Source organism: Engystomops pustulosus, chromosome 2 (genome assembly GCF_040894005.1).
Source record: "Engystomops pustulosus chromosome 2, aEngPut4.maternal, whole genome shotgun sequence".
Classification (NCBI taxonomy): domain Eukaryota; kingdom Metazoa; phylum Chordata; class Amphibia; order Anura; family Leptodactylidae; genus Engystomops; species Engystomops pustulosus.
The window spans coordinates 111,805,668-111,831,570 of record NC_092412.1 but is presented as its reverse complement, the minus strand read 5'-3'; the positions used below and the strand labels follow the sequence as shown (position 1 = coordinate 111,831,570).

At 38.2% G+C, this 25,903-nt stretch overlaps 1 protein-coding gene across 50 annotated transcripts in view; it reads right to left on the bottom strand.

Moving 5' to 3' along the window:
* ABI3BP (ABI family member 3 binding protein) overlaps positions 1–25,903 on the bottom strand; it is a 206,967-nt gene that overhangs the window by 13,365 nt on the left and 167,699 nt on the right. For 49 of the 50 annotated variants that reach the window (XM_072135990.1, XM_072136010.1, XM_072136003.1 and 46 more), the window contains 5 exons: positions 25,663–25,773; positions 20,119–20,187; positions 19,436–19,648; positions 18,753–18,861; positions 651–730 (listed from right to left, as the gene is read on the bottom strand). In XM_072135990.1, coding sequence (XP_071992091.1) covers positions 651–730; positions 18,753–18,861; positions 19,436–19,648; positions 20,119–20,187; positions 25,663–25,773 — 582 coding nt within the window. The remainder of the gene's footprint in view (positions 1–650; positions 731–18,752; positions 18,862–19,435; positions 19,649–20,118; positions 20,188–25,662; positions 25,774–25,903) is intronic. The other variant, XM_072136015.1, reaches the window with a different exon arrangement.

The following is a 25,903-nucleotide window of genomic DNA, read 5'->3' as shown; positions in this document are numbered from 1 at the left end:
ATACTCAGCTGTTTATTTATCCCTGCCTTATGTTTGTTCACACTGTCAGTAAACTTTGCAGAATTATCACAAGTCTTAGGTTTTCTTACATTAAGCAGTACATAAATCTTTACATTGTTGTCAAAGGTTACATTTGTTTTTGGAGGAAGGTTACAGCTGCTTTTCCATCATGTTAGTTGGGAAGAATGAACCCTGTCCCCTTTCTGACTGGTTAGGTCTCAAACACAGCAGTTTTAAGGACAGGTGTTGTGGAAAGCAGGACTATTGGTAAAAACAAGGCATTTCAATGAAAAACTATGTAGAACTCTATTACAGTTGTTCAAAAGCAAAGCCTAGAATTAATTTGTTTTTCATTTTCTCCGACTGGGTAGAATATAAAAATATACTATTCTGTCCAAACCTGATGTAAAGGAGTTAAAAGGACAAGAACTAATAAACCCTATTGAAACAGATGATTTTGATTTTGTGAACTATCCACTCATCTCTTCCATTTATAGAACTTTATTATTGATGTCAATGAGAAAGTTTTTCTACTTTGAAAAAATTATGAAACAGAAAAATGTATTCCAGGATCCAAAACAGTTGACTTGAAAATATATATTGCCATCGACCATCTTCACCGGCCAATAGCAAGAAAAACATAGCCATACCTGATTCTGTATTGAATTCCACCGTTGAACTACTTGGTCCTTCTCCAAGAGGATTCTTTGGTATCACTTGGAATTCATAACTATAAAAAGTAGAGAAATAAACTTTGGTTAGTAGTTTTCCTACAAATGGTCTCATGCACAGGGCTCTGTCCCATCAAAATGTGAGGGCTCTGAGGCTGCCGTTTGGTAACCAGCTAATAAAACAGAAATGTGTTCGGCATTGGGTCAAGTAATTGATTTGTGTAAATATATTTACATTTTCCTTGTAGGAAAATTAAAATTAGATCACCATAAACTCCATTGAAAGGAGGTTTTTTTCACAAAGCATAACTTTCTATATACTAACTACTTTATTTTATAAAATTAGTTTTTATTGTAGGCTAATGGTACGAAACTCAAATTTCCTTCAACCAGAACCTATACATACAGTATATACATAAAGCATACACATATACCTATTTTCTCATAATTAATGTTTGCTTTGTCTATGAAACATAGGTTTAGGCCTTCACAAAACTTTTTCATTTGTTTTGTAGTTTGCACCAAAATATAGGTATCTACAAGGTATCTCCAGAGAAAACAAAAAAATCTACTCTTTCCCCTGCTGCACAGAAAACCACTGCAGATTGCTTAATCATACCATTTCGACAGCTGGATGTTTTTTACATCTTTGTGGGACCCTTTTAATCCACTAAACTGCACAAGAATGAAATAATTTATAATGAATTTAAAATTGTATCTTTTATGGAAGCATGCAAAGAGCCACAAAATATTTTACCTTTTGTTTATTGAAATATATTGAAGTTATAGTTATATAATGGACATGGATATAAAGTCCCCAGTTTCAGCTTTTATCCACATTAAAATTGGATGAATGGTTTAGGGCAGTTATGGCGAACCTTTTAGAGATTGAGGGGGTCATTTACTAAGGGCCCGATTCGCGTTTTCCCGACGTGTTACCCGAATATTTACGATTTGCGCCGCTTGTACATGAATTGCCCCGGGTTTTTGGCGCACGCGATCGGATTGTGGCGCATCGGGGCCGGCATGCGCGCGACAGAAATCGGGGGGGCGTGGCCGAACGAAAACCCGACGTATTCGGAAAAACCGCTGCATTTAAAAACCGAAAATGTGTCGCTTGGGGAGCGCTCACCTTCACCTTCTATGGGATGGTGCATTCCGGGGCGTTAAGATTATTTTCGGCGCTGCAGCGCCACCTGGTGGACGGCGGAGGAACTACCATCTTAAATCCCAGCCGGACCCGAATCCTGTGCAGAGAACGCGCCGCTGGATCGCGAATGGGCCGGGTAAGTAAATGTGCCCCTGAGTGTCTAAACTAGAACAAAACCTACTTATTTAAATACAACTGGCAACATAGCAATTTAAGTGGTAACATGTCGTTACCTGTTTTGTCAAGGCTTTTAATTGTATCAGCGTCCTGATGACACCAAAGCAGTTGCAAGAAAGAGGAGAAATTTAGATTATCATTGTAGCTTCCTTCCAGGGTCCCCTGAACAGGATGAATTGCGGAGTCCAGAGCAGTAGCTACAATAATAACGCAGCCTTTTCTGCACCTCCTTGCTTCTCCTGTAGTCCCAGGCTCCTTTAGAATGTGTAGCTTCAAAATTGCCCTGATCACAGCATGTCCTGGGTGGCCAGGGACTGCAGGAGGAGGTTTTGAGTCCTGTCTGGGGTGATGGCCTGGGAGCGCACACAGTGTGCTCCGAGTTCTACCTATGGCACCCATGCCATAAGTTCGCCACCACTGGTTTATGAGTTCCAGCTCCTTAACATGTGCCTCCCTGTTTTTAAGGGACCAAAAGTAATTGGACAATTGACTCAAAGGCTATTTCATGGAGAGGCCTGGGCAATTCCTTTATTATGTCATTCTTGTTTAAGCAGATAAAAGGCCTGTCGTTGTGGTGTGGTGTTTGAATTTGAAAGATTTTGCTGTCAAGAAAACATGCAGTGAAACAGGCTCTCCATTCAGTTGAAACAAGCCATCTTTATGCTGCAAAAACAGAGAAAACCCATCTGAGAAATTGCCATAATATTAGGAGTTGCTAAATGTGTATGTTACATCCTGAGAAAGCTATAGCGGTAAAAAAAAATGTGAGTGGCCACTAGTCCAATGGAATGTCGAGTAAAATGAATGGCACTCACCCTTTTCTTGTTTCTTCAATAGCAATCTCTATTTATAAACATACTCACAGTACATGGTAACATAATGGGAGAGAGGACGGACAAGACATCCCGTAACATAGAGCAATGGGCATTTTGTGGCCTGCACTTCTATGTTGTGGGAAGGGAGAACAGACAGGACATCCCACAACATAGAAGTGCAGGCCACAAAATGCCCATTGCTCTATGTTACGGGATGTCTTGTCCGTCCTCTCTCCCATTATGTTATCATGTACTGTGAGTATGTTTATGAATGAGTGCCATTCATTGTATTCTACATTTCATTGGATATCCTGAGGAAAAAAGCACTGATATATTCAAAATTACTTGGACGCCCATGGAAGACAAGAGTGGTGGATGATCGCAGAATAGTTTCTATGGTGAAGAGAAACCCCTTCACAACAGCCAACCAAGTGAACAACACTCTCCAGGATGTAGGTTTATCAACATCCAAATCTACCATAAATAGAAGACTGCATGAAAGTAACTACAGAGGGTTCACTGCATGGTGCAAACCACTCATAAAAAAAACGGATAGATTAGACTTTGCTAAAAGAAAAATCTAAAAAACCAGCATAATCCTGGAAGAACATGCTCTGGACAGATAAAACCAAGTTCAATCGCTACCAGAATGATGGGGAAAGAAAGTAGCTGAATGAATCCTGAGATAGACTTTGTGTTCAACTTCAACCAAATGCAGCCAAACTGTTTGGTCAGTGTTTCATGATACCGATGGAAAATGGCACAAAACATAAAGCCAAAGCAACCCAAGTTTTTATTAAAGCAAAGAAGTTGAATATTCATGAATGACCAAGTCAGTCACCTGATCCCAACTCAAGGACAGATTAAGGTTGGTGGGGGCCCCATGGCGCAAAATCTGGTGGAGGCCCCCATTGAATGTAGCATATATACATGTCTTTCTGCTCACTATCTACTATCCCACCAGTAATACATTTACATACAGCCTCCAACCCCCCAACAATACATCTACATACAGCTGCAAACCCCCCAGTAATACATCTACATACAACCACCAACCCCCAGTAATACATCTACATAGAGCCACCAACCCCCCAGTAATACATCTACATACAGCCGCCAACCACCCAGTAATAGATCAACATATTGCCTCAAACCCCCCAGTAACACATCTACATACAGCCGCCAACCCCCAGTAATACATCTACATACAGATGCCAACCCCCCAGTAATACATCTACATATAGCCAACAACCCCCCGGTAATACATCTACATACAGTCGCCAACCCCCCAGTAATACATCTGCATACAGCCGCCAAAACCCCCAGTAATACATCTGCATACAGCCGCCAAACCCCAGTAACACATCTGTGACACCCCCATTGTAACACCCCCATTGTACTCACCCTCCCATGTTCTCCCAACGAGCGGCGCCATATGTGTCAGGACACCAAAGTCCTGGGCGCTTCCGCTACTATTCCCTGCCCTGCCTCACACTAAAGAAAACTGGCAGATAGCCGGATAAAGGGATTGTGTGCGATTCACATACACTTGGTAGGGGCCCCCTTGAAGGCTAAGTGGTGGGGGCCCCGTGCCCCTCGTGCCCCCCTCCCCTTTTAATTCAGCCCTGTCCCAACCCAATTGAGCAACATTTCACTTGTTAAAACTTCAGACAGAAAGGCCAACAAACAGCAACTAAAAAGCACTGCAGTTAAGGCCTGCCAGAGCATTAAAACGGAGGAAACACAACGCCTGGTGATATCCATGAATTTAAGACTTTAGGCAGTGATTTCCAATAAAGGGTTTTCAGACAAGTATTAGAAATTAATATTTGATTTACAATTATTTAATTTGTCCAATTACTTTCGAGCCCCTCAAATGAAGAGATTGTGAAATGCTTTAGTTTCTCAGATTTTTTTGCAGTCGTTATGAATTAAAGCTGAAAGTCTGAACTTCAGCTCCATATGAATTGTTTGTTTGAAAAATGTTGGACTTAAGAAGTTATTTTCCACATTTTTCAAAAATGTTTTACAAGTAATAAGTCAAACATTTTGATCAGTGTGACTGATCACTGGAACAAATGCTTGCTGTGTCTCTGCCTTTGATCTGCTTTATTCAGCCGATTCTAAGCAATGTACAAGCCGAAGATTTTTTATACACTTGTGAGAAAGTGAGAGGTGTTGTTTGGGAGGACCCGTATCTGTCGTACAGGCAGATGAAGGGTGTTTGTGAAAAAGCCCTTTACTTGTCTGCAGTAACCTAAGGGTTAATGCAGACATGTAGTAAGCAGGAGTAGTCTGTTTTGTCTATGTTGGCCTAGCTAGCATAGACACTTTGTAAGGTCTGTACTTGGCCTGCTTATTATGAAGTAGGGGTATGCTTGTAGTGGGACGTCTACTCCATCTATGCCTACTCCAGTCCTGAGTTTTGTATAGTCCACAGGTGCAGGTCACAGGACCCTTAATGTTTGCCATCCGTTAAGTACCACAACCTTTTTCCATTCGAGTTACTGTATGGCAGACACCCAAGAGCCTACTGGACATAGTGAAGCATAATAGACCATATCACAGATTTGCAGCACAGGGTGGCACCGTCATGCCCATAGTCAAGGAGCATATGGAGGAGGCACAAGGAACTCAAAGCCAGTTTACAATAGGTCAGCAAGATAGGACCTTTAAATCCGGTAATCAGGAACTTGTGCTAGTCTACACCGTAGAGATTAAATTTCTCACCAAATGGCACGGACCATTGAGGTTCAGGAAATCATAGAAGAAGTGAACTACAATGTACGTCAGCGTGGCCAGTTCATGCCTAAGCCAAGGCTGGATTTGTGTCTTGTCATTAAAGTGTTAGTAAAACACTTGATTAGGACTTTAAACCTGCATGTGTCCCTGCTGCCTGCACGACTACCTAGCCTCTGCCAGAGCAATTCCCCACACACTGCTCTTCTCAGCCATGCATTGTACTGGACATTGCTTTTAATGGGACCATACAATGTTTATTCCCTTTTGTAGTGGATCTGGATAGAGGTTAAAGGACCCAGTTAAAACTAGATCAGAGGGGGGGGGGGGTCCAAATAGTATGACAATCTGTGATTGGATTATTTTTAACAAGAAACTGGTTGTGGCAATCTTCTTATATTTGTTATCCATGACTTATCCATAATTTTAAAAGTTGATTTTAGAAGGAAAGATGTAATACCGTATATACTCGAGTATAAGCCGACCCGAGTACAAGCCAAGACCATTAATTTTACCACCAAAAACTGGGAAAACCTATTGACTCGAGTATAAGCCGAGGGTGGGAAATGCATTGGTCACAGACCCCCCCCCAGTATATAGCCAGCACTGCCCCCTATAATATACAGCACTGCCCCCAGTAGTATACAGCACTGCCCCCAGAAGTATACAGCACTGCCCCCAGTAGTATACAGCACTGCCCCCAGAAGTATACAGCACTGCCCCCAGAAGTATACAGCATTGCCCCCATAAGTATACAGCACTGCCCTTTAGAAGTATACAGTACTGCCCCCAGAAGTATACAGCACTGCCCCCAGTAGTATACAGCACTGCCCCCAGTAGTATACAGCACTGCCCCCAGAAGTATAAAGCACTGCCCCCAGAAGTATACAGCACCGCCCCCAGTAGTATACAGCACTGCCCCCAGTAATATACAGCACTGCCCCCAGTAGTATACAGCCTGCCCCAGTAGTATACAGCCTGCCCCCAGTAGTATACAGCCTGCCCCCAGTAGTTTACAGCCTGCCCCAGCCTGCCCCCATTAGTAAACAGCCGTGCCCCCAGTAGTATACAGCACAGCCCAGAATAAAAAATAAACTTATATACTCCCCCTCCGGTGGCCCCGTTGCGCAGCGCTGCTCCCCCGATGTCATCGCGGCTCCTCTTCTGGCTTCCCGGCTCCTCTTCTGGCTTCCCGGCTGCTCTTCTAGCTTCAGTGTGCTGGGCGCCGCCATTGTTCTTTACCGGGCGGCGCCTAGTATGACGCGCCGCGTCAGCAGCACGCTGAAGCAAGAAGATCAGCCGGGAAGCCAGAAGAGGAGCCGGGAAGCCAGAAGAGGAGCCGCGATGACATCGGGGGAGCAGCGCTGCGCATCGGGGCCACCGGAGGGTGAGTATATAAGTTTATTATTTTTTTTTGTCCATTTTTAATTAATTTTTGGTAGTATTGACTCGTGTATAAGCCGTGGTGACGTTTTTCAGCACATTTTTTGTTTTGAAAAACTCGGCTTATACACGAGTATATACGGTAATAACAAATATAAGATTACCACAGTCACTGTGCTTAGATATAGACCTTAGATCATGCTTGAGCACTTGTCATTTTTACTCCCTCAATTTCCAAAAACTATAACTGTTTTAAAATGTCTGTTATCAAAGCTATATGAGGGCTTGTATGGAAATGGCAGAATCTTAGGTGGAAATACTAAGGACATCCTTATGAGGGAGAGACCCGGGTCTTTCATTAGGTCCCTGACAGTCCTTCCGTCAAGGCAGCAATGGGCAAATAATGTACCTTACTATGAATGTGACATCTAAAGAGTTAAATGTCACCCCCAATTTCTTTCTGGCTTCCTGGCTGCTGCTAGAATTATAGTACCAACAGGTAGGGATACAGGTAGGAATAGATTTACCCCAGGACTGCTATCTAGGATTCAACACTGCTGTTTTACATCATAATTAGGATATGAAGAGTCAGTTTAGTGGAGCCAAGCAGTGACTTTACTATTTTACAATTTATGAGAAAGTCTTTCACTTTTTCTACTATTCTATCTTTACTTCAAGGAACAAGGTGACTTAAAGTGTACACTTTTTGACATAATTTTTAATACTCTGCGTTGCGATGTGGTGAACATTTTTCTAATATACTTTATTAAAAATTCTTCTTAGTTTTTAAAAAAAAAACTCAGACTACTCAGTCCAATAGATAAGTGTATTACAGCCTGTATAGTGTGTTTCTATGGTGGCTGCATTAGCTCAAAAGATTAACCCTTTCAGATTGGCATTTGAATATAGAGCTCATAACATACTGCAGCCAGAGGAAAAGAGGAGAGAGAGACTGGTCTTCAATCCTGTAGACAGATTTTCCATAACAACGTAGAAGTAACATTGTAACTAAGGTGCACATTGAGCCTGAAGTATATTAGAAAAATGTTCACCACACACACACAATATTAAAAATCATCTGAAATGATAGTTACACTTTAACCAAAAAACTAAGCAGGAGTCAGGTGAGGCGCCTTTATAGATTCCCTGCCCATTTTAATCTTTCTTTTATTGATAAACACAAATTATTATTGTTATTTTGTTAGGAAAACTATTTTCGTACATACTGAGAAAAATGACCATAACTTTATGCAGCGAAGCATTCAAAAATAACATTAACAAAATGAAGTAGGCGTAAACCTTTTTCCGATGCCAACAGTACAAAATGGATCACTTGTTTCAAAGAGACAATCCATCATTGTTGAAGCTTTATTATTAAAGAGTTCATAGTCCAAAATTCCATTTGCAACTGCAGCATACTTGACACCAAAGTCATCACTATGATTCATTTTACTGTGATATATTAATACCATTGAACAAAGGTCAGCAAAGCTAATATTGTTTGAGTGGTAAAATCGTGTCTCTGTGGATCCACTTAGTATTATAAAATATTTAGGAAAGGTAAATCGAGGACAAAATGGAATGTTACTGGCATGACGGTTCTCTGAAATACAAATGCAATGTTTGCTTTACAGGATAAAAAGCCGTTGTCAACTAAAGGAAAATTAAGAAGACACAATTATAGAAACTTCTAGAAAAATTCTAATACTGTATTACAGCATTAATAATAAATACTTTGTAAATACTAATTTACAGCGGAAGAAAATCACAGATACAGATCTGCACAACTACTAGCCCAATTCAGACAAAAACTGTGCCATGTGGCTAAAAAGTAATGAATGAATACTCCAGATTTTATATGTCAATATACAGGAAGTGTCACCTGTGAGTTGTTAGATATCATTCTTGCCTGTGCCTGATCAGTATTGAGTCATCAACTGTCTAGTTTGTAAGACAACTCTCAAGATTTGTACCATGTTTGACAATATTTTATGTGTGCTGGCACTAGAAATGAACAAATACAAACTTTAAGTTCAGGTACATCCCGCGAGACCTGGAGATATTGCTGGTTAACTGCCATGCAGCCACTGTAATAAATTGACACTCCTAGCTACTAGCAATGGCGGTAATTGGCTATGGGTGTCCAGCAATGGCAATGGCTAGTAACTAGGAGCGTCAGTTTGCTGGATTGGCTGCTCCATGGCAGCAAATCGGTCTGCAATATGTCTGGTTCAAGTGGGATGCATCTAAATTTCGGATCCCAAGATCCGATCCGCTCATATCTAGTTGGAACTTTAGGGGGCCTAAAAAGTTAGTAAAGAAAACATTTTAAAATTCAAACATCCTCATATGCCTAGACAACATATATAAATATACAAAAATAATCAGAAACATTTGAGGCATCCTCACATCCCAAAATCAAAATATAAATCAAAATATCTAAATCGCCATGTTATATCATGTTGCTACCAATCGAAATTTTTATAAAATGTGATCAAAGGGTTTTACACTGAAAAATAATATTGATGACAATATCAGCTTGGCCTCCAAAAATAACACAGCTATATTAATTAATTATTATTAATAATATTTGTTTCTCTATGATCATACTGATCTCATCTACAAAGGGGATTAAATGAAAGTTGTAAAAACAAAGCCCACTAAAAAATGCCCAACTGCTTTTTTTGCATTTCTTCCAGCTTTCTAGTACATTTCACACTATACTACATGGTGTATTTAGAAAGTACAAATTGTCCTGCAGATAACAAGCTCCCTCTTATGGCTCAGGTAATGGAAAAAATAGAGATATTAAGCAGCTGTACTGAAAATGTAATACCTCCTTCCTAAATGCCACAGTACACATTATTTTTACAACAGATATTATAAGCAGGATCTTTAGAAACCAGATTTCATATGATGGAAATAACTAAACATTACATGCCAGACACTGCAAGTCAATGGCTATTAGACAGACCCTCCTGTACTAACTGGTCTTTAGTTTTACACTTTCCCGGCAGGTTTTAATACTTGGAACCATGAAATGGATTTTGAAGCACGGGTTTAATGGATTTGCTTATTTTTATGGTCATATTCAGTCTTTGGCTGCACTTTTTGCAGATAGTGCAGTCAATGGGTGGAACGTTAAATTTTAAGAACATGTTTATCAGCAACAAAATAAAAAAATCCTGTCATGTTCTACAAATAGAATCCTGAGTCAGCCTGAATAATGCAAACCATTGAATTCCCAGCAACAATATTATGAAATTTCAATTTATTACTACAGGATATTAAAAGACAGAGGATGACATTTAGAAAATCCAGTTTATTGCAATGTTTTTATGAATGTACAAGGGCATGTAGGAGAAGAATAGTACATCCTATCATGTGCATGCTAACAATGCCAGGCTGCATGTAATGTATTGATGATGCCTCTCATCATATTAAAAGTGACATTTACAAGTGTTGCAATCTTCAGTGTTAAGAGCTAAGTGTATGGTAGTGCAGGTAGACACAACCTTGCTCCTATGCATGATGGCCAAAGGATCTTCTACCATAAAATAGACATCAGTATTATATTTTGTGTCAGACCACAGGGACCAACACTGATATTCAGTGTTAAGGTTCTTTATCTCTTCCCCTGAATGGGGAGAAAGTCACATAGACACATTAGGGGGGATTTATCAGAAGTGTCCGAGGTAAAACTGTTATTATAACCAATCAGAGCTCAGCTTTCATTTTATAGACAACGGTTGTAAAATGAAAGCTGAGCTCTGACTGGTTGCCATGGGGAACTATAACAGTTCTGCTCTCAGACACTTCTGATAAATCTCCCCCATTGTGGAGCCAGTGACATAACAGGACACCAGTGAGCCCTGGTGCAAACTTTGGATTGGGTCCCATATACCTAATCTCTCACTGGCATCTGCCATCCTGCAAATTAACATTGAGAATACATATATAGGCTACACAGAAATATTCACACAGCACCATGCTATTTTACCATATGTACTCTCCAGCAGCAACCTCTCTTATTAATATACTGTCCAGCAGCCTCCCCTCACTAATAAAATGTCTAGCAGCCTCCCCTCACCTTGTATTCACCCTCGACAACTGTCAAAAATGTGATAAAACACAAAGACATGTATATTTCTCCATATTTTCACAATAGTTCAGTAAATAAGTGTGCCTCTAGTTTCTCCTGTGCATGAGCGACTTCAGGATCTCATAACATGCCACGCCCGCCCGTCCCTATTCACGCGGGAGGTAAGCGGGACTCTTGGAGGGCGACGGGAGGTAAGTACATGTTTATTTTTTTTTTTAAATCTCAGCCAACCCCTTTAACTGATTTCACTAGTTTTCTATATCACTAGTTTTTTTTATATAGGTATATATTAAACCCCTTGGCAGCGTGTGTATGAAGAGAAACTTCTGACTATATTTTCATTGAGAACTGAGGACAAGTTCTGCCTTTGTATATCTTATTTAGTTTTTAAAACTGACTGGGAAAATAATAGACACAGAGACATTTTATGTTGTCACAAGGAAATGACGTGAAGGCGAGTGAAACATTCATGTTGTAAAATACCAGTCCAAGGATTAGACTTTTCCATTCGTGTTGGTACACAGCCCACATGGCCCAGTAGTTTTCAGGTCATACAGTGGTGCTAATTTTTTTTTTAGTAAGGGTAAAATAATGTATGCAGATGTCCTCACAAGTGTCTACATTTTCATTTAAAATTATAACTAGAGGGTTATTATGGAACCAATAATTGAAGACTGAAACATTGCATGAATTCTACAACAGGGGAATATATGTAAAATAAAGTATAATAAGAAGGTCTAATGGGGTAAACTTCAAGAGGTAAAAAATGTGTGAATCTTTCCTAATGTCCAGAAAGCCCAACGCTGAGTTATAGGAGGGAGCTGACACGACACCAATCATAGACTTTATCCAATATGGATATTGGCTCATGGGCCTGGAGTTAGAGTGCTACTGTCTGATGAGTGCTATTGACAATATATGTAAGAAATCAGGGGGGGGGGGGGCGTGCCGCTAGACGATCCGACTGATTCGGACGGAGCGCGGCTTTTAATATTCAAATTGTGTTGCAACCAATGCACTTACATACACCAGGAAGAAGATGGTGAACTCTGGCGGACTTCAGCGGGGAAGCAACAGATGCATGAAATCGGGCGCACAATCTTTGTGAATCACGGCACAGTGCATTGTCGTTGGAAAATGCACTTCTGGTGAACTTCGTTGGCCGGGTAAGTAAATGTGCCCCATGGAGTCCACAAGCTGTTTTATAGGACATTTTTGATTCTGCAAGTAAATCTCTATAGACTTGTCGAGAGTATTAGAAGAACACACATTCACTTACCTTATCATTAAACTCAAGCTGCAACAGTGAGCTAACTAAAGATAATAGAAATCCAACAACAAAAAGAAAATCCTGCTAAAGAAATTGACTTGCAGCTATTTCCTATGGAACACAGAGCACTAACTGATTTGCCACATGTGACCTTGGCAACTGGAGCTCATTTCTTCCTTTTTGAACTGCACAAATGTAATATATTTACATGCTGCAGCTTAAAAGGAACTTGAGTTTGCAATGTGGCGATGGGAGAATCCAAAGTCAAGCTATATAACTATTTAAACCCCAGAATATCATATGTGCTAGTGCTATACAAAGTTAACCCTTTAGTCTTAGCATATGTTGTACATTTCAGATAAGTTATTACAAGATTTTATATTAGTTATATTAGTTATTTTCTTATACAATTAGACCACTAATTTCTCAGAAATAAGGTTTGGGCTCGTTCTGTTCAAACCAGTTTTTCATCATGTTAAAGTGTATTGGACCACATTTTCTTAATGATGGTCCAATAGGTTGGCTTACGCGATCACACGCAATCGTTTTTGTGGCTGGCCTTCCTGTGACACAAAATATGGGGCGTGCCATTGGATGACTGATACGGACTAAGCGCTGTATTTAACTTTAAAATGGTGTCGCAAGCCCTATGTTTTAAATGCACCACAAAAAAGATGGTGAACTCTGTCGGAGCTGAGCGGGGAAGCAACACATTCATGATATCGGGCACACGATCTTAGTGAATCGCAGCACACAGCATTTTAGACAGACAATGCACTTTCAGTGAACTTCGGTGACCCTGTAAGTAAATGTACTCCATTCAGTAGTATTTCTGGGCTGGTTTTGAAAATTTGACGCACTTAAGTTTTGGGGTTTTGTTCATCTTTTTGGAAGTTGCACCATGCTCCTCTGAAAGCAAATTTGTCTTATAAAGTTTGCTTTTTTGTGGTACACTTAAAGAGAACCTTTCAGCACTCCCCACAAACCACACACACTGGGGGTCATTTACAAAGGACCCGTATCGCTTTTTTTCGTCGGGTTTCCCAAATTTTTCCGATTTGCGCTGAATTGCCCCGGGTTTTTGGTGCACGCAATTGGATTGTGGCGCATCGGCGCTGGCATGCACGCAACGGAAATTGGGGGCGTGGCCGTCGGAAAACCAGATGGATTCGGAAAAAAAGGCAGAATTTAAAAAAATGTGTCGCTTGACACGCACCTACCTGCACAAAGCAAGGGGTGGTGAAATCCAGTGAACTCCAACAGACTTCAGCGCAGCTGCGACACCTGGTGGACATCGGGCGCACTACTTTAGTGAATCGCCGGAAGACCTGAATCCTTGACTGAGAACGTGCCGCTGGATCGCGACAGGACCGGGTAAGTAAATCTGCCCCATCTAAAGAAGACTTATATTGATGTTCTCTGTTCCAATCACAGAGGTCGGGAGCTGCAGTATATAGTAAAGCTACCCTGTCTCATCATTGACGCTGAGCATTCCTGAGATCTCTGTGCCGGGAACATGCAGCAGGCTCCAGGCTGTGTATAACATTTGGAAAAATTTGCCATTTTTCAAATCATTTCCTTTTCAGATAGATAGTTTTACCACCCAAATTAGTTATAAACTAATATTACCCATAAGTACATTTTGAAAAATAAAAAAAGATAATAGTATTTTTCCCACCTTTTACTTCTTAAAAATGGTTTTATTAAAACTATAACATTTCATGCTCAGAACCCACTGGGGGGATTTATCATACGCTGGAGCATGGTGCCTCCAGATAAATCTGACTGGGGTTGCTCTGCCTGTATTTCTATGCCAACCTGGCATAGAAAAGTGCTTTGGCCTGCACCAGAATCTGCTGCAGGCTATGGGTAGTGATCAGGTGTGGAGCAGGAATGCACTGAGCTGCTGGCCCTGCCCACCTTCACACACCTCCACGCCCACTAGGCATGTAGGTGACATGAGGTAGAAAATAGGTGCAGTTCCTGGGAATATGCTAAGAATTGCACCTATTTTTGAGCTTGTTTGAAAGAATTCTGGCGCACAAGCGTTGATAAATCCCCCCCGTTGTGAATATGTAGTGTATAGTCTTGTTGATAATCAGGATATATATGTAACAGACTTATAGGAATATAACAACCTTCTACAAATGTTTCTATGGTTTGTGAAAAACAATACAATTACTGTTATCCTTATAGTAGTAATTGAGTGAAATAACGGAAAGTCACGACACCCTCGCAAAATTCCAAACTGTTTACCAATTCGACAACAATAAGTGAGGTATAAACAAATCCAAATATCAATTAGCATATAACTTAAGTTAATATATGAGCAATAGTCTATGTCTATAGATGTTGTGTCCCTCAGTGTTTAAAAGTCTATGCAGTTTACACTTGTATTATCTCTATTATTATTATGATTATCATACAGTGTATCCTACCATTAACTTGGCTATTTAAACTACCAGAAAATCTCTTTAAAAATAAGTAATCATAAGACGTCCCTCCTTGCCTCCTTGGTCTATTCTTATGTTATTTTGTTCTTCATTAAAATAAACCAGTGGTAGGGTTGAGTTTTGTATCAACATCTGTTAATTGTTTACTGCCATCCTTTTAACATGTGTGTTGCAAACTTATGTTACTACATATTCAAAAGCACTGAATGAATTTGTATTTAAGAACCACTGATAGGAATGATGAAAAGAGATCCCATTTACAAGAGGTTTGACAAAACACGATGATGTAGGATGTACACAAAGCATATAGTAAAATACATGCTAAGATATGTGCAGCACCTGACCTGGCATTAACCCGAACTCCCACTTAAGCATAATTTCCTGATTCTATGCCATATTGGCACATTTCAACCAAAAAATAGCCTCTTGGTTCAACAGTCCTTAAGTGTAACCATAAATCAGTACACTGATGCTTTTAGGATGTGGACAATCTGGAAAATCAACCAGTGGCAAGTACAGTATTCATTCTTTCCAAAGACCACAAGTAATATCCCAATTCAACTTAGAACCCCACAGGTTTTACACAGTCTATGGAATTCTCATTAACAAACAACTAAATAAATGGACTAATATTCAGCTAAGAAAAGCTCAATACACAAACATGATTCCACTTCTCACTGCCAGCACTTCTTTAGTTTTATAATTCAAGGAAAATTTTGTTTTACTCACTGGCTCAAACATGATAGAAAAAAAATGATGTTATGACATGTTTGGCCTAAATAATCGGAGAAATCCAAACATTGATACGTGACACAGCTCTCTGAAAACAACTCTGAGACTAAGAGACTATGCTGCTGCTTGGAACATTTAAAGGGGTTGTCCGTTAAAAAAACCATTCTTATTTGCTACAGCGAATGGTAAATAAGTTTAGATCTTTCACTGTTCCTCCACTGCCATCTGTTCTCCTCTACTGACAGGTAATGATTGATGTCAGCAGAGGCCATGATTAATATGATGGAAGGGTAATGGATCCTTGATTTTATTTTTGTGTTAACAAAGCTTTGGGATAAGACAAAGAATCAAACTTTCAATCTCAGCAGTGGATTCCTTCCATCAGCATGATTTGCACTATTTTATGACAATCCATTGTTTGGATCCCACATGTTGGGTATAGACGTGATTCACCGTTTTGAATAATTCTATAACATCCATTGGACTCCTTTAGGTGCTTAACCCCTTAACGACCTGGCCCTTTTTAGTTTTTTCACTTCCATTTTTCACTCACCACCTACAAAAATCTACAACTTTTTTATTTTTCCTCATAAAGAGCTCTGTGATGGCTTATTTTCTGCATAACAAATTGTACTTCATAGTGACTGTGTTTAACCCCTTAACGCTCTGCGCCGTAGCTCTACGGCGAAGAGGTATAAGGAATGTATGAAGAGGGCTCACGGGCTAATTCCTCTTCATACAAAGGTGGGGGTTTTTGCATTTTGCAGAAAACCCCCACCGCTAATAACCGCGGTCGGTGCTTGCACCGATCGCGGCCATTAACCCCCTCAACGCCGCTGGCAAAGTCGCCGGCGGCGTTTAAAAGACGGCGGCGATCGGTTACCATGGTAGCCTCGGGTCTTCTTTTAACACAAGGCTACATGGCTTATGCAGGTTCGTTACAATGAGCCAGTGGCTCATTGTAATGTATGACCTGCAAAAATGCCATATATTGCAATACTGTAGTATTGCAGTATATGGTAGGAGCGATCTGACCATCTAGGGTTAATGTACCCTAGATGGTCTAAAAAATAGTGAAAAAAAAAAGAAAAAAAAAAGTTTAAAAAATAAAAAAAATTTATAAAATATTAAAAGTTCAAATCACCCCCCTTTCCCTAGAACGGATATAAAACATAATAAACAGTAAAAATCACAAACATATTAGCTATCGCCGCGTCCCAAAATGCCCGATCTATCATAATATAAAAACGGTTACGGGCGGCGGTGACCAGCAAGGCGGGAAATGGCGCCCAAATGTCCGAAATGCGACTTTTACACCTTTTTACATAACATAAAAAATGAAATAAAAAATGATCAAAATGTCGCACAGACCTCAAAATGGTAGCAATGAAAACGTCGCCTCATTTCGCAAAAAATGATTCCTCACACATCTCCAAGCGCCAAAGTATGAAAAAGTTATTAGCGTCAGAATGTTTTTTCTTTTTTGTACACATTCGTTTAATTTTTGAAAATGTATTAAAACACAATAAAACCTATATAAATTTGGTATCACCGCGATCGCATCGAACCAAAGAATAAAGTAGGCATGTTATTTGGAGCGAAGAGTGAAAGTCGTAAAAACTGAGCCCACAAGAACGTGACGCACGTGCGTTTTTTTTTCAATTTTTCCACATTTGGAATTTTTTTTCAGCTTCGCAGTACACGGCATGTTAAAATAAATAACATTACGGGAAAGTAAAATTTGTTACGCACAAAATAAGCCCTCATACAGGTCTGTACACGTAAAAATGAAAAAGTTATGGATTTTTGAAGTTGGAGAGCGAGAAATGAGCCGAAAAACCCTGCGTCCTTAAGGGGTTAATATTCTGCGCTGTGTACTGGGAAGCGGGAATAAAAATCCAAATGCAGTGAAAATGTTGAAAAAACGCATTTGCATGTTTTCTTGTGGGCTCGGATTTTACAGATTTCACTGTGCACCACAAATGACATGTCTACTTTATTCTTTGGGTCGGTACGATTACGGGATACCAAATTTGTATAGGTTTTATGTTTTCATACATTTATAAAAAAAATCAAACTAACTTTTTCATACTTTAGTGCACCGAGCTGTGGGTGGTGTCATTTTTTGCGACTTTTGATGGCGTTTTCATTGCAATCATTTTTAGGACTGTGCAACCTTTTGATCACTTTTTATAGATTTTTTTATATTTTTCAAAATGGCAAAAAAGTGCCATTTTCGACTTTGGGCGCTATTTTCCATTATTACAGATATTTAGAATCTGAATATTTTCATGATTTGGTTTATTTATTTTTATATGTGTTCTGCAAAAAAAACAGGTGCTTGAATTAAATATATTTAATTAAAAAAAAATGTTTTAGGTCTGATCACTCAGATATTGGACTGCAGTGTAATGTGAATATACTGCTCGCCTCTTACATTCTGATGCCTAATCCTCTGTGACACTGCACATAATAGTATGTGTAAAGTGAAGTAATTAAAGCGCCTCTATGCTACACGTATCGATGCTAATTTTCAAATATAAATAATACAACAATAACTTTCCTATTACAGCAAATAGTTCTGTTTTTGTTACATGAACATAAAGTCATATAATTTTGTGGGTTAAATGAAGTCAGTCATTAATGATGGGGAATAATGAAGGGTACTTTCTAAATGACATGGAAATTAAAAATAATTTTTCTATCTGGTGTTAATAAGTGATTTCCCAGCTCCAACCAACTCTCTGTAAACACTGGGTGTCTGGATCACACATTGCCAGGCAAGTAGCCATTCTTTAAATCCCACATTCTGTTTGTTAGACGCCAGTGGAAAGACCGAAAAGGGGACTGGATAATTATTCCAAAACAAGCAGCTGAATAAACAGGAATAAAATCTCATTTGGCAGAGATGGGCAGGTGTTGGTGGACCAGCAATGCTGTTAACTGCTTTACTGCAAGTACATGTGAAAACAACTAACATGTTTTACCATTATATATTTATCATTTCAAGTGGTCTGAGATATTTTGAGGGGGAGGGATCTGCTTTGTGGTATTTATTTAGGGGGTGTAAACTAGCGCTTGTATTAGTCAAAGAGTATTCTATTATAAGCAAGTCTTGGCTGAGATGGGAATATGATTGACTTGAATTATTGAAACCACCAACCACACTCCCTTTGCTTTCCCTTTGCTGCTCCAATTTCGATTTAGATATTTGAACACACTTACATTAGAACAGGGCACAATGTAAGAAATTATCTTACCTTGTATCTGGTTTTAGGTTTTCCACTGTAGAATGTGTCTGATTTGTGGTTATTATTGACTGGTCTTTTCCAGGAGGTCCACCATTTTCTTTAGAAATAACATCATATTCTGAAAATGAGCATGTTAAATGTTTTTTATATAAATGAGTAAAATTTAGTAAAATGTAAATACGCTAGTGTTGTTGACTTATAAATCTCTAATTGAAAGGACAACAGATCAAACGTCTTCTATAATCTCCTCAGTTATGGATATAATCATCTTTTGCGTTAGCCATTACAATGTAACCAAGGTCTATTTGCCTTCTTATATTTTTTTAGAACCCAAACAGATATTTGTAGGCAAGTTAATCTTAGTGAAAACAGCAGTGAATAAATATTTTCCTGTAGTTTTTATGGAACAAATTCATATATAATCACTTTTGTTGTTCAGTTGAGTGCACTACATGGGGAAATATTTATAGCAGCTCCATATCACCCTAAGAACATATTACTTAAATATATTGAGATCCCTATGTAACCTAGCTTCTGGGAGTCTTGAAAACCACATATATAAGACTGGCTAGTTTTGGCAAATTCTGCTGGTTTTACTGACTGGTTTGGTTAATACAAACAAATTATACAACAATTGGTATTTGATTTTTAATATATCAGGCTATTAAAATTAAAATGTTGATTTCACTTACCAGTAACAGTGTCATTGTCAGGCTTCTCCCAATTCAAAACAACAAAGGATGAGCACCCCTCTACAGTTACCACTGTAAGATTAGTTGGGGGGTTCTGAGGAGCACTTGTGACATCTGGATTAGTGTTTTCCTCTCCTGTAGGAAAGTGTTTGAGAGTATCTGTGATGGAGCATGGTACTGAATCATTCTTGCTCATGTATACTACATGAGGTGCTGTTGGAATATAGAACATACAGTAATTACCATCATAGTTAAGACAATTACACAGCTTTTTAAAAATTCTCCTAAAAGATAGAACTAGTATTGCCAACCTGATTACCGGTAATGCTTTTCCTTTGCTCTAGACAACTTATATAAAAATCAACCATAACTTATATATTTTATAGATAAATAGGAAAATCATAATACATAATATCATGTATTACACAAAGTTGATGTCTCAATTCAGATTCCCTCTATTGGAAACATTAGCAAAAAGAAGATAGGGACAGCTATATTTATAGAAGCTAGCAATTATACTGCATTTTGGCTTTCATTTCTGTTGGCTTCTAGTCTCAGATCCAATAATGGGCCTGGGTCCCATAATACTCCAAACTGTTGCTCTCTCTGTAGGGCCACTATTGCACAATAAGGCAATGTTACCCATAATTTGGGAAAAATAAATAATGAAGATAGTTACTTACATGTATATCTTGTCTTGCCCAAAGCATCAACATCTGATTTTGGAGAAGGACTGAAAACTGTTGAAAGCACTGAAAACAAGAATATAAGATTTAGTATGACTTGAATTTTAAAACATGTATTCATAGGATGCGTTCACAATATAGGAAAATAAGTTAGGTTAAAGTCAGTAATAAGTTAAGGGATAGCTTGAATATTTAGTAAATCAATGTTTACAATAATGTTATCACCTTCAACAAAGGGAAAATGCACACATAGATTTTCTAGTGAAAAATGACATATCACACAGCTCCGTGCACCAATGTATGAAAATTTTTTGTAAATGTAAACAAACGCAATAAAACCTAGATAAATTTGGTATTACCGTGATCGAATAAAGCAGAGTTGTTATTTGGAGCGCACTGTGAAAGTCGTAAAATCTCAGCCCACACGAATGTGATGCAAATGCGTTTTTTTTTTTCAATTTTTCCATATTTGGAATTTTTTTCCAGCTTTCCAGTAAGCAGCATGGAATAATAAATAATGTCACAGAGAAGTAAAATTTGTTATGCACACAGCTCTGTACACGAAAAAATTAAAAAGTTATGGATTTTTGAAGGTGGAGAGCGAGAAATGAGAGAAAATACCCTCAGTCTTTAAGGGGTTAAGATTTATTAATGTGATGACAACACTATTTTTTTCCACTTGGAAATTCAACTCTCATGTAGCAATGTAGACAAGAAAATATAGCTGTTATGAATCTGTCAATATATCCCACAAAAGTCCTGGGATATTCTTATATGTAGGTCAATTCTCTACAGCCAGAAGAAAAAAGGTACCTTTTTGTGAGCTACATGGTTTTATGCATTAGTGCAAAGCTGTAGAAAAGTTCATTTTTGGGGGTTATTTGGTTAGATATCATTTTTATTGATACCATTTAAGGGGATTCCTGTAATGTCCTTGAGGAATAAGTAGTTTATGGCACTATTTGGGTTCCCGGAATACCTAATTTTTTATAATTTTTTTACCTCCATTTTATATCTAAACTATGGCAAGCGAATCCCTGCTCTGTAAACGGCAGAGGGATTTGCCATACGTACACAGCATATTTTGGAAATGGGATTAATTTTGTGCAATTAGAATTACGATTGAAATAGATATGAGAAGTTTTGTAAGGTTTCCAGGAAAAGCCTCTCCTTTATTAAAAACCAAACAGAGAATATCAGCGCAACCAATTGTCAAGCACAGTGGTGGAGGATAATGATCGGGGCTCTTTTTTACAACCAAAAGATGAGGGAACCAGCAGTCATTCATATCAACCATGAACTCCTCTATATACCAAAATATTCAAGACTGAAATGTGTGGCCGTCTATTCAACAGCTAAATCTTGCCTAAACCTGGGTCATGGAACAGGACAATGATATGCACAAACAACAAATGGGTTGAAAAGAATAGAATCACATATCTCAATGTCCAAATGTCATTGCAATGTGAAACAATATTAATCAGTCTGTGCATAAACAAATAGCTACAAACCACAATAAATAAATCAATGTTGTAAATAAGAATGGGACAACATTCCACCAGAAAGTTGAGAAAGATTGACAAAAGTTATACAGAAAATGATTACTTCAAGGTGGTTGGTTGAACAGGCTATTGATTTATGAAGTTTACTTAGTTTTTTCAAGCATTTCTTAAACATTTGTCTTAATTTTTGGTTTAATTCAGTTGTGTGTAATTTATCTGGCGTTGCCTTCACCCACTTCTAGACCTTCTACGACCAGATTTTTTAAAATCATGTTGTGACACATAAAAACAAAAATCCAAAGAATGTGTAATTGCTTTGTCTCTTGACCTAATCCATAGTCCTGCTTCAGTTATAATGTTAGCAGGCAATTGTACCAAGTTAGCACTAAATAGCATTTTTATGTATACATGTATTCAAGATCATACTGTTTTTTTCCCTCAGATTAGAGTCTGGCTTCAATGGAGAACATTTCTGTTATGAGCCTGCCAATGGCAATCTGAAAGAAACACCCAACCGACTGAGATCATTATTATTACTGGATGAACACATGCCTTGATGGTGAATGCACTTTTCATAAGTTTTCCTTTTCTGCTTTCCTTGTTTTTCTTTTTTATACTGCTTTCCTTGTTTTTTATCATTGCTTTTATTCCTGCACCAAGATATTTAGTAGGATTTTAAGCAATATATCTAATGTGCAACTGGAAAACAGCAGGCAAACTGTTTACTTTTCCAGATTAATGTATTCCTTTGAAAGGTGTCTTTTTATTTCATTTTTTTCAAGAGAAAACGGTTTGGCAGCTTCAAAGGAATTCCAATGCCACTTTCCTATTATGCCAAAGTCTGAATATTTCACTTTTCTTCCTATGCAGAGTCACGTCTGAGGTTTTGGAAGTTTTGAAATTGACAACAGTCATAGGAAATGCAAGGAACCTGTTTATTATGTTAAAAATTACAAAATAAACATAATTCTAAATCCAACTCCATAAAGTTTCAGTACAACAAACTGTACCAGGCTAAAAGCTATATATATAAATTACTTCACTACCTCCAGGTGGTATTAAAGGGGTTTTTCGGGAAATAGTTTTTTCATTTTTAAAATGGGATAAAATAATTGTCCCATTGCAAGCGTACTCAAGAAATGCCTGCTCCACCAATCATTATCTAACGTGGGCCACCACTGTAGCTGGAGATTGGTTGAGTGTGTAGATCATGTATATCAAGATGGTATCAGGAAAAAACATCCATAATGTATATGAAAAGGGTTGGACCAGGAATGTTTAGGTACTTACAATTTACTTGAGCTCTCTATAGAAGTGGTACCATTTACAATGCAAAAGGGAAAGTAGTCTTAGTTTATCTGCAACATGACAAAGTTTGAAAAATATCCACTTGCTCGGCAATCCTTAAATGTTTAAAAGTTCTACATAAAGGTAGCCTATAAAACTATAGGGAAACTCTTAAAATAGCAATACAAAGAGGGAGATGTATTTCCAGCATGAACTGACCTCCATTGATGATGGGCTCAAAACGCCTCTGACTGTATACATCCTGTTTACCTCATTCTTATTGTAATTTGTCTATAAGGGTGTGTTTGGGGGGGGGTAGAATATATGATAATTTACAATATACATTAATTAAAAGTTCTGCTCTGCTTTCTTGATATGCAAAGTGAAACCTCCTGTTTTTATTACCTCATCAGCCAGACATTCCTGACCATAAAATGGCTGCAGATGGAGGGTCATGTGATCTCTAACTGTCCATGAGCAATCACCCTGCCAGTACCTCGATGAGGTATTTCTAGAATAAGCATAATTAATATTCAAGTACATCAATAAAATATAAGCTAATGTGTAATTAGTTGTTATTTTAAATTTTCATCCCGTTAGCAGGAAAATGCTCTGCACATACAATAGAAGTAAGTAAAATGCTATCGGCCCTTTAATTAGTCCTGTGACTTTGTCCCATTATAAGAGCCACAGGACTAAAGATGGTTGCACATTCAGCCTGGCCACAGAGTGAGATGCCACCTCCGTGGGGCAGAGGTAATGTGCAATGATGGCAGTTAAACTACTTTCAACTCTCAATTCCAATGGTTGTGTGTATTAGTTGTCATTACTATGGTCACAGAGCAGAACAGGGTGTTAGATCATCAACTCCAAGATCACTAGGATCAGAGCTTGAGAGGCAGAGGAACTAAGACCTGAGGGATCACGAGAGTTGTAGTATTCTGTGTTGGCTGTTTTGGAGATAATTCTGCCTACTTTAGAAAATAAAATTTTGTGAGCCATAAAAGCAAACTATTTAAGCTCTGTCTTGTGATTAATGACATTGAGTTTTGTTGTATTCATTAATTTATAGCATTATGGGTTTTGTATCATTTATATTCCTGGAATACCCCTTTAATCTTATATTCAGTAAAACTATCATATGGTACAGGTAGAGCAATTGCTCATGGACAGTTGTAAAAGTGGTGCAGAACTTTAAATAGATGGATATTTTTAAATTAACAAATATCCTGCCCCCAGGCGCATATTACAAAAAACATGAAGAAAAGTGGGAAACCTTTTATGGGTTGATATTGGAGATAAACTGAGTCTTCTAACCGGACTTAATACACAGAGCTGGATTCCACAGACAGCCTTGTTAAAGCTATAATTGTGATAATTCACAAACCAAGAAGGTGAGCACATTTGTTATTCCTGTATTTACCCTGCAGAAATTATTTAACATACTACGTTATATGCCCCCTCCCCTTTGTCTGCACCTAAGACTTGTCATCATAATGTTTTGTAATATTAATTGTTAAGCATAAGATTAAATTATGAAAGGTTTTCTTATTTGGACACTCTGTGTTGGTAGTATTTAAGCTTTGTAAGGTGGGGCATGGTGATGTACGGTAATGAGTATATTATTTGGGGAGTATTGGAAAGAGAAAGATATAGTGTTTGAACTTGAAGTCTGCATTTTATTACCAATTGCAGTGTTGCCAAATATTTGTATTTATCTCATCATAATACTCAGACATACAAAAAACTTGCATTTAGTTAATACCATGTGAGTACAGTAATACTGTTATCTTGAGAATATACTGTATGTTATATGCAATACAGGTTTCTGGATTACTGGAGAAGAAGAGAAGTTAGTTTTGTAACCAATTTTCATTATGATACTGTGACAATTATACATTACACTTACCTTATTGAATTGACAAGCGGGCACTAAATGGTGGTAGAGACCATGCACACATAACATTATGTATAAATTGTAGTAATATTGATTCTGCAGCACATGAGAGGTGCTTCCCTAGGGGAATATATGTGCATTTCTTAAAGGTCCTTACTATGTGAGTGAATAATACATTGCTTATTAAAGCCAAATAGTTCACTGCTGTGTGCAAAATATACAGCATACTCAAATATTGGCAATTAATATGATGTCTTAAAATTGTAACTACGACCTGTCATGTCCCACGACCAATAGCACACAAAACCCTAAACAACCATATTCCTATTGCAGAAAAAAGCTTAGCTACACCAACACCACTTTAACATTTGACCTTATGCATTTACCTGGATATTGCAGACAGTGTTGAGTTGCCACCTTTACAGTTTTAATCCAGGCAGTGATATTTTGGGATGTACAACATCCATTTTTAACCACTTGTTTAAGTTTCACTATGTGTGAAATCAACATATTTCTGGGATCATAGTGTCACACTGTCCTGGTTCTCATTGGACAATTTGAACATTTCCAAAGGTGGCAACCCTAAAGCTAAGAAGCGTGTATTAAAGTAGACCTTTCACCAAAACAGTGTTCTCTTGAAAAGTATATGAAAAAACATGTCCTATTATGGTTTGCTATAATATCATATATGAGCCAATCAGTGTAGTAAGAGCTAGGACATGTTTCCTAAATAATTTAAAATACATGAGACTGAGGTATAGCCTCTATTGTCAGGCAAAGCACCAGTGTAATAGTATGTAAAGATGAAAGGTCTACTTTAAAAGCCCAGGGTGACACAAGAGCACGCCATCATACCAAAATCTTCCTCTTGAGAAGGTAAAGTTGGCTGCTTCATTGGTGACTTTATACATACAACTGCGCAATCAGGCTTGGTAGCTGAAGGAGCACGTGGTATCAGAATATCCCCTTGTTAAAGAAACAGGCACTTGTTAAGACATCAAATATATATTTTTATCTACTGTAAACAAGTATTTACTTTATATGTGCCAAACAATTGATAGGAACATAAGTTTGCAGTAAAACTGCTAAAGTCCAA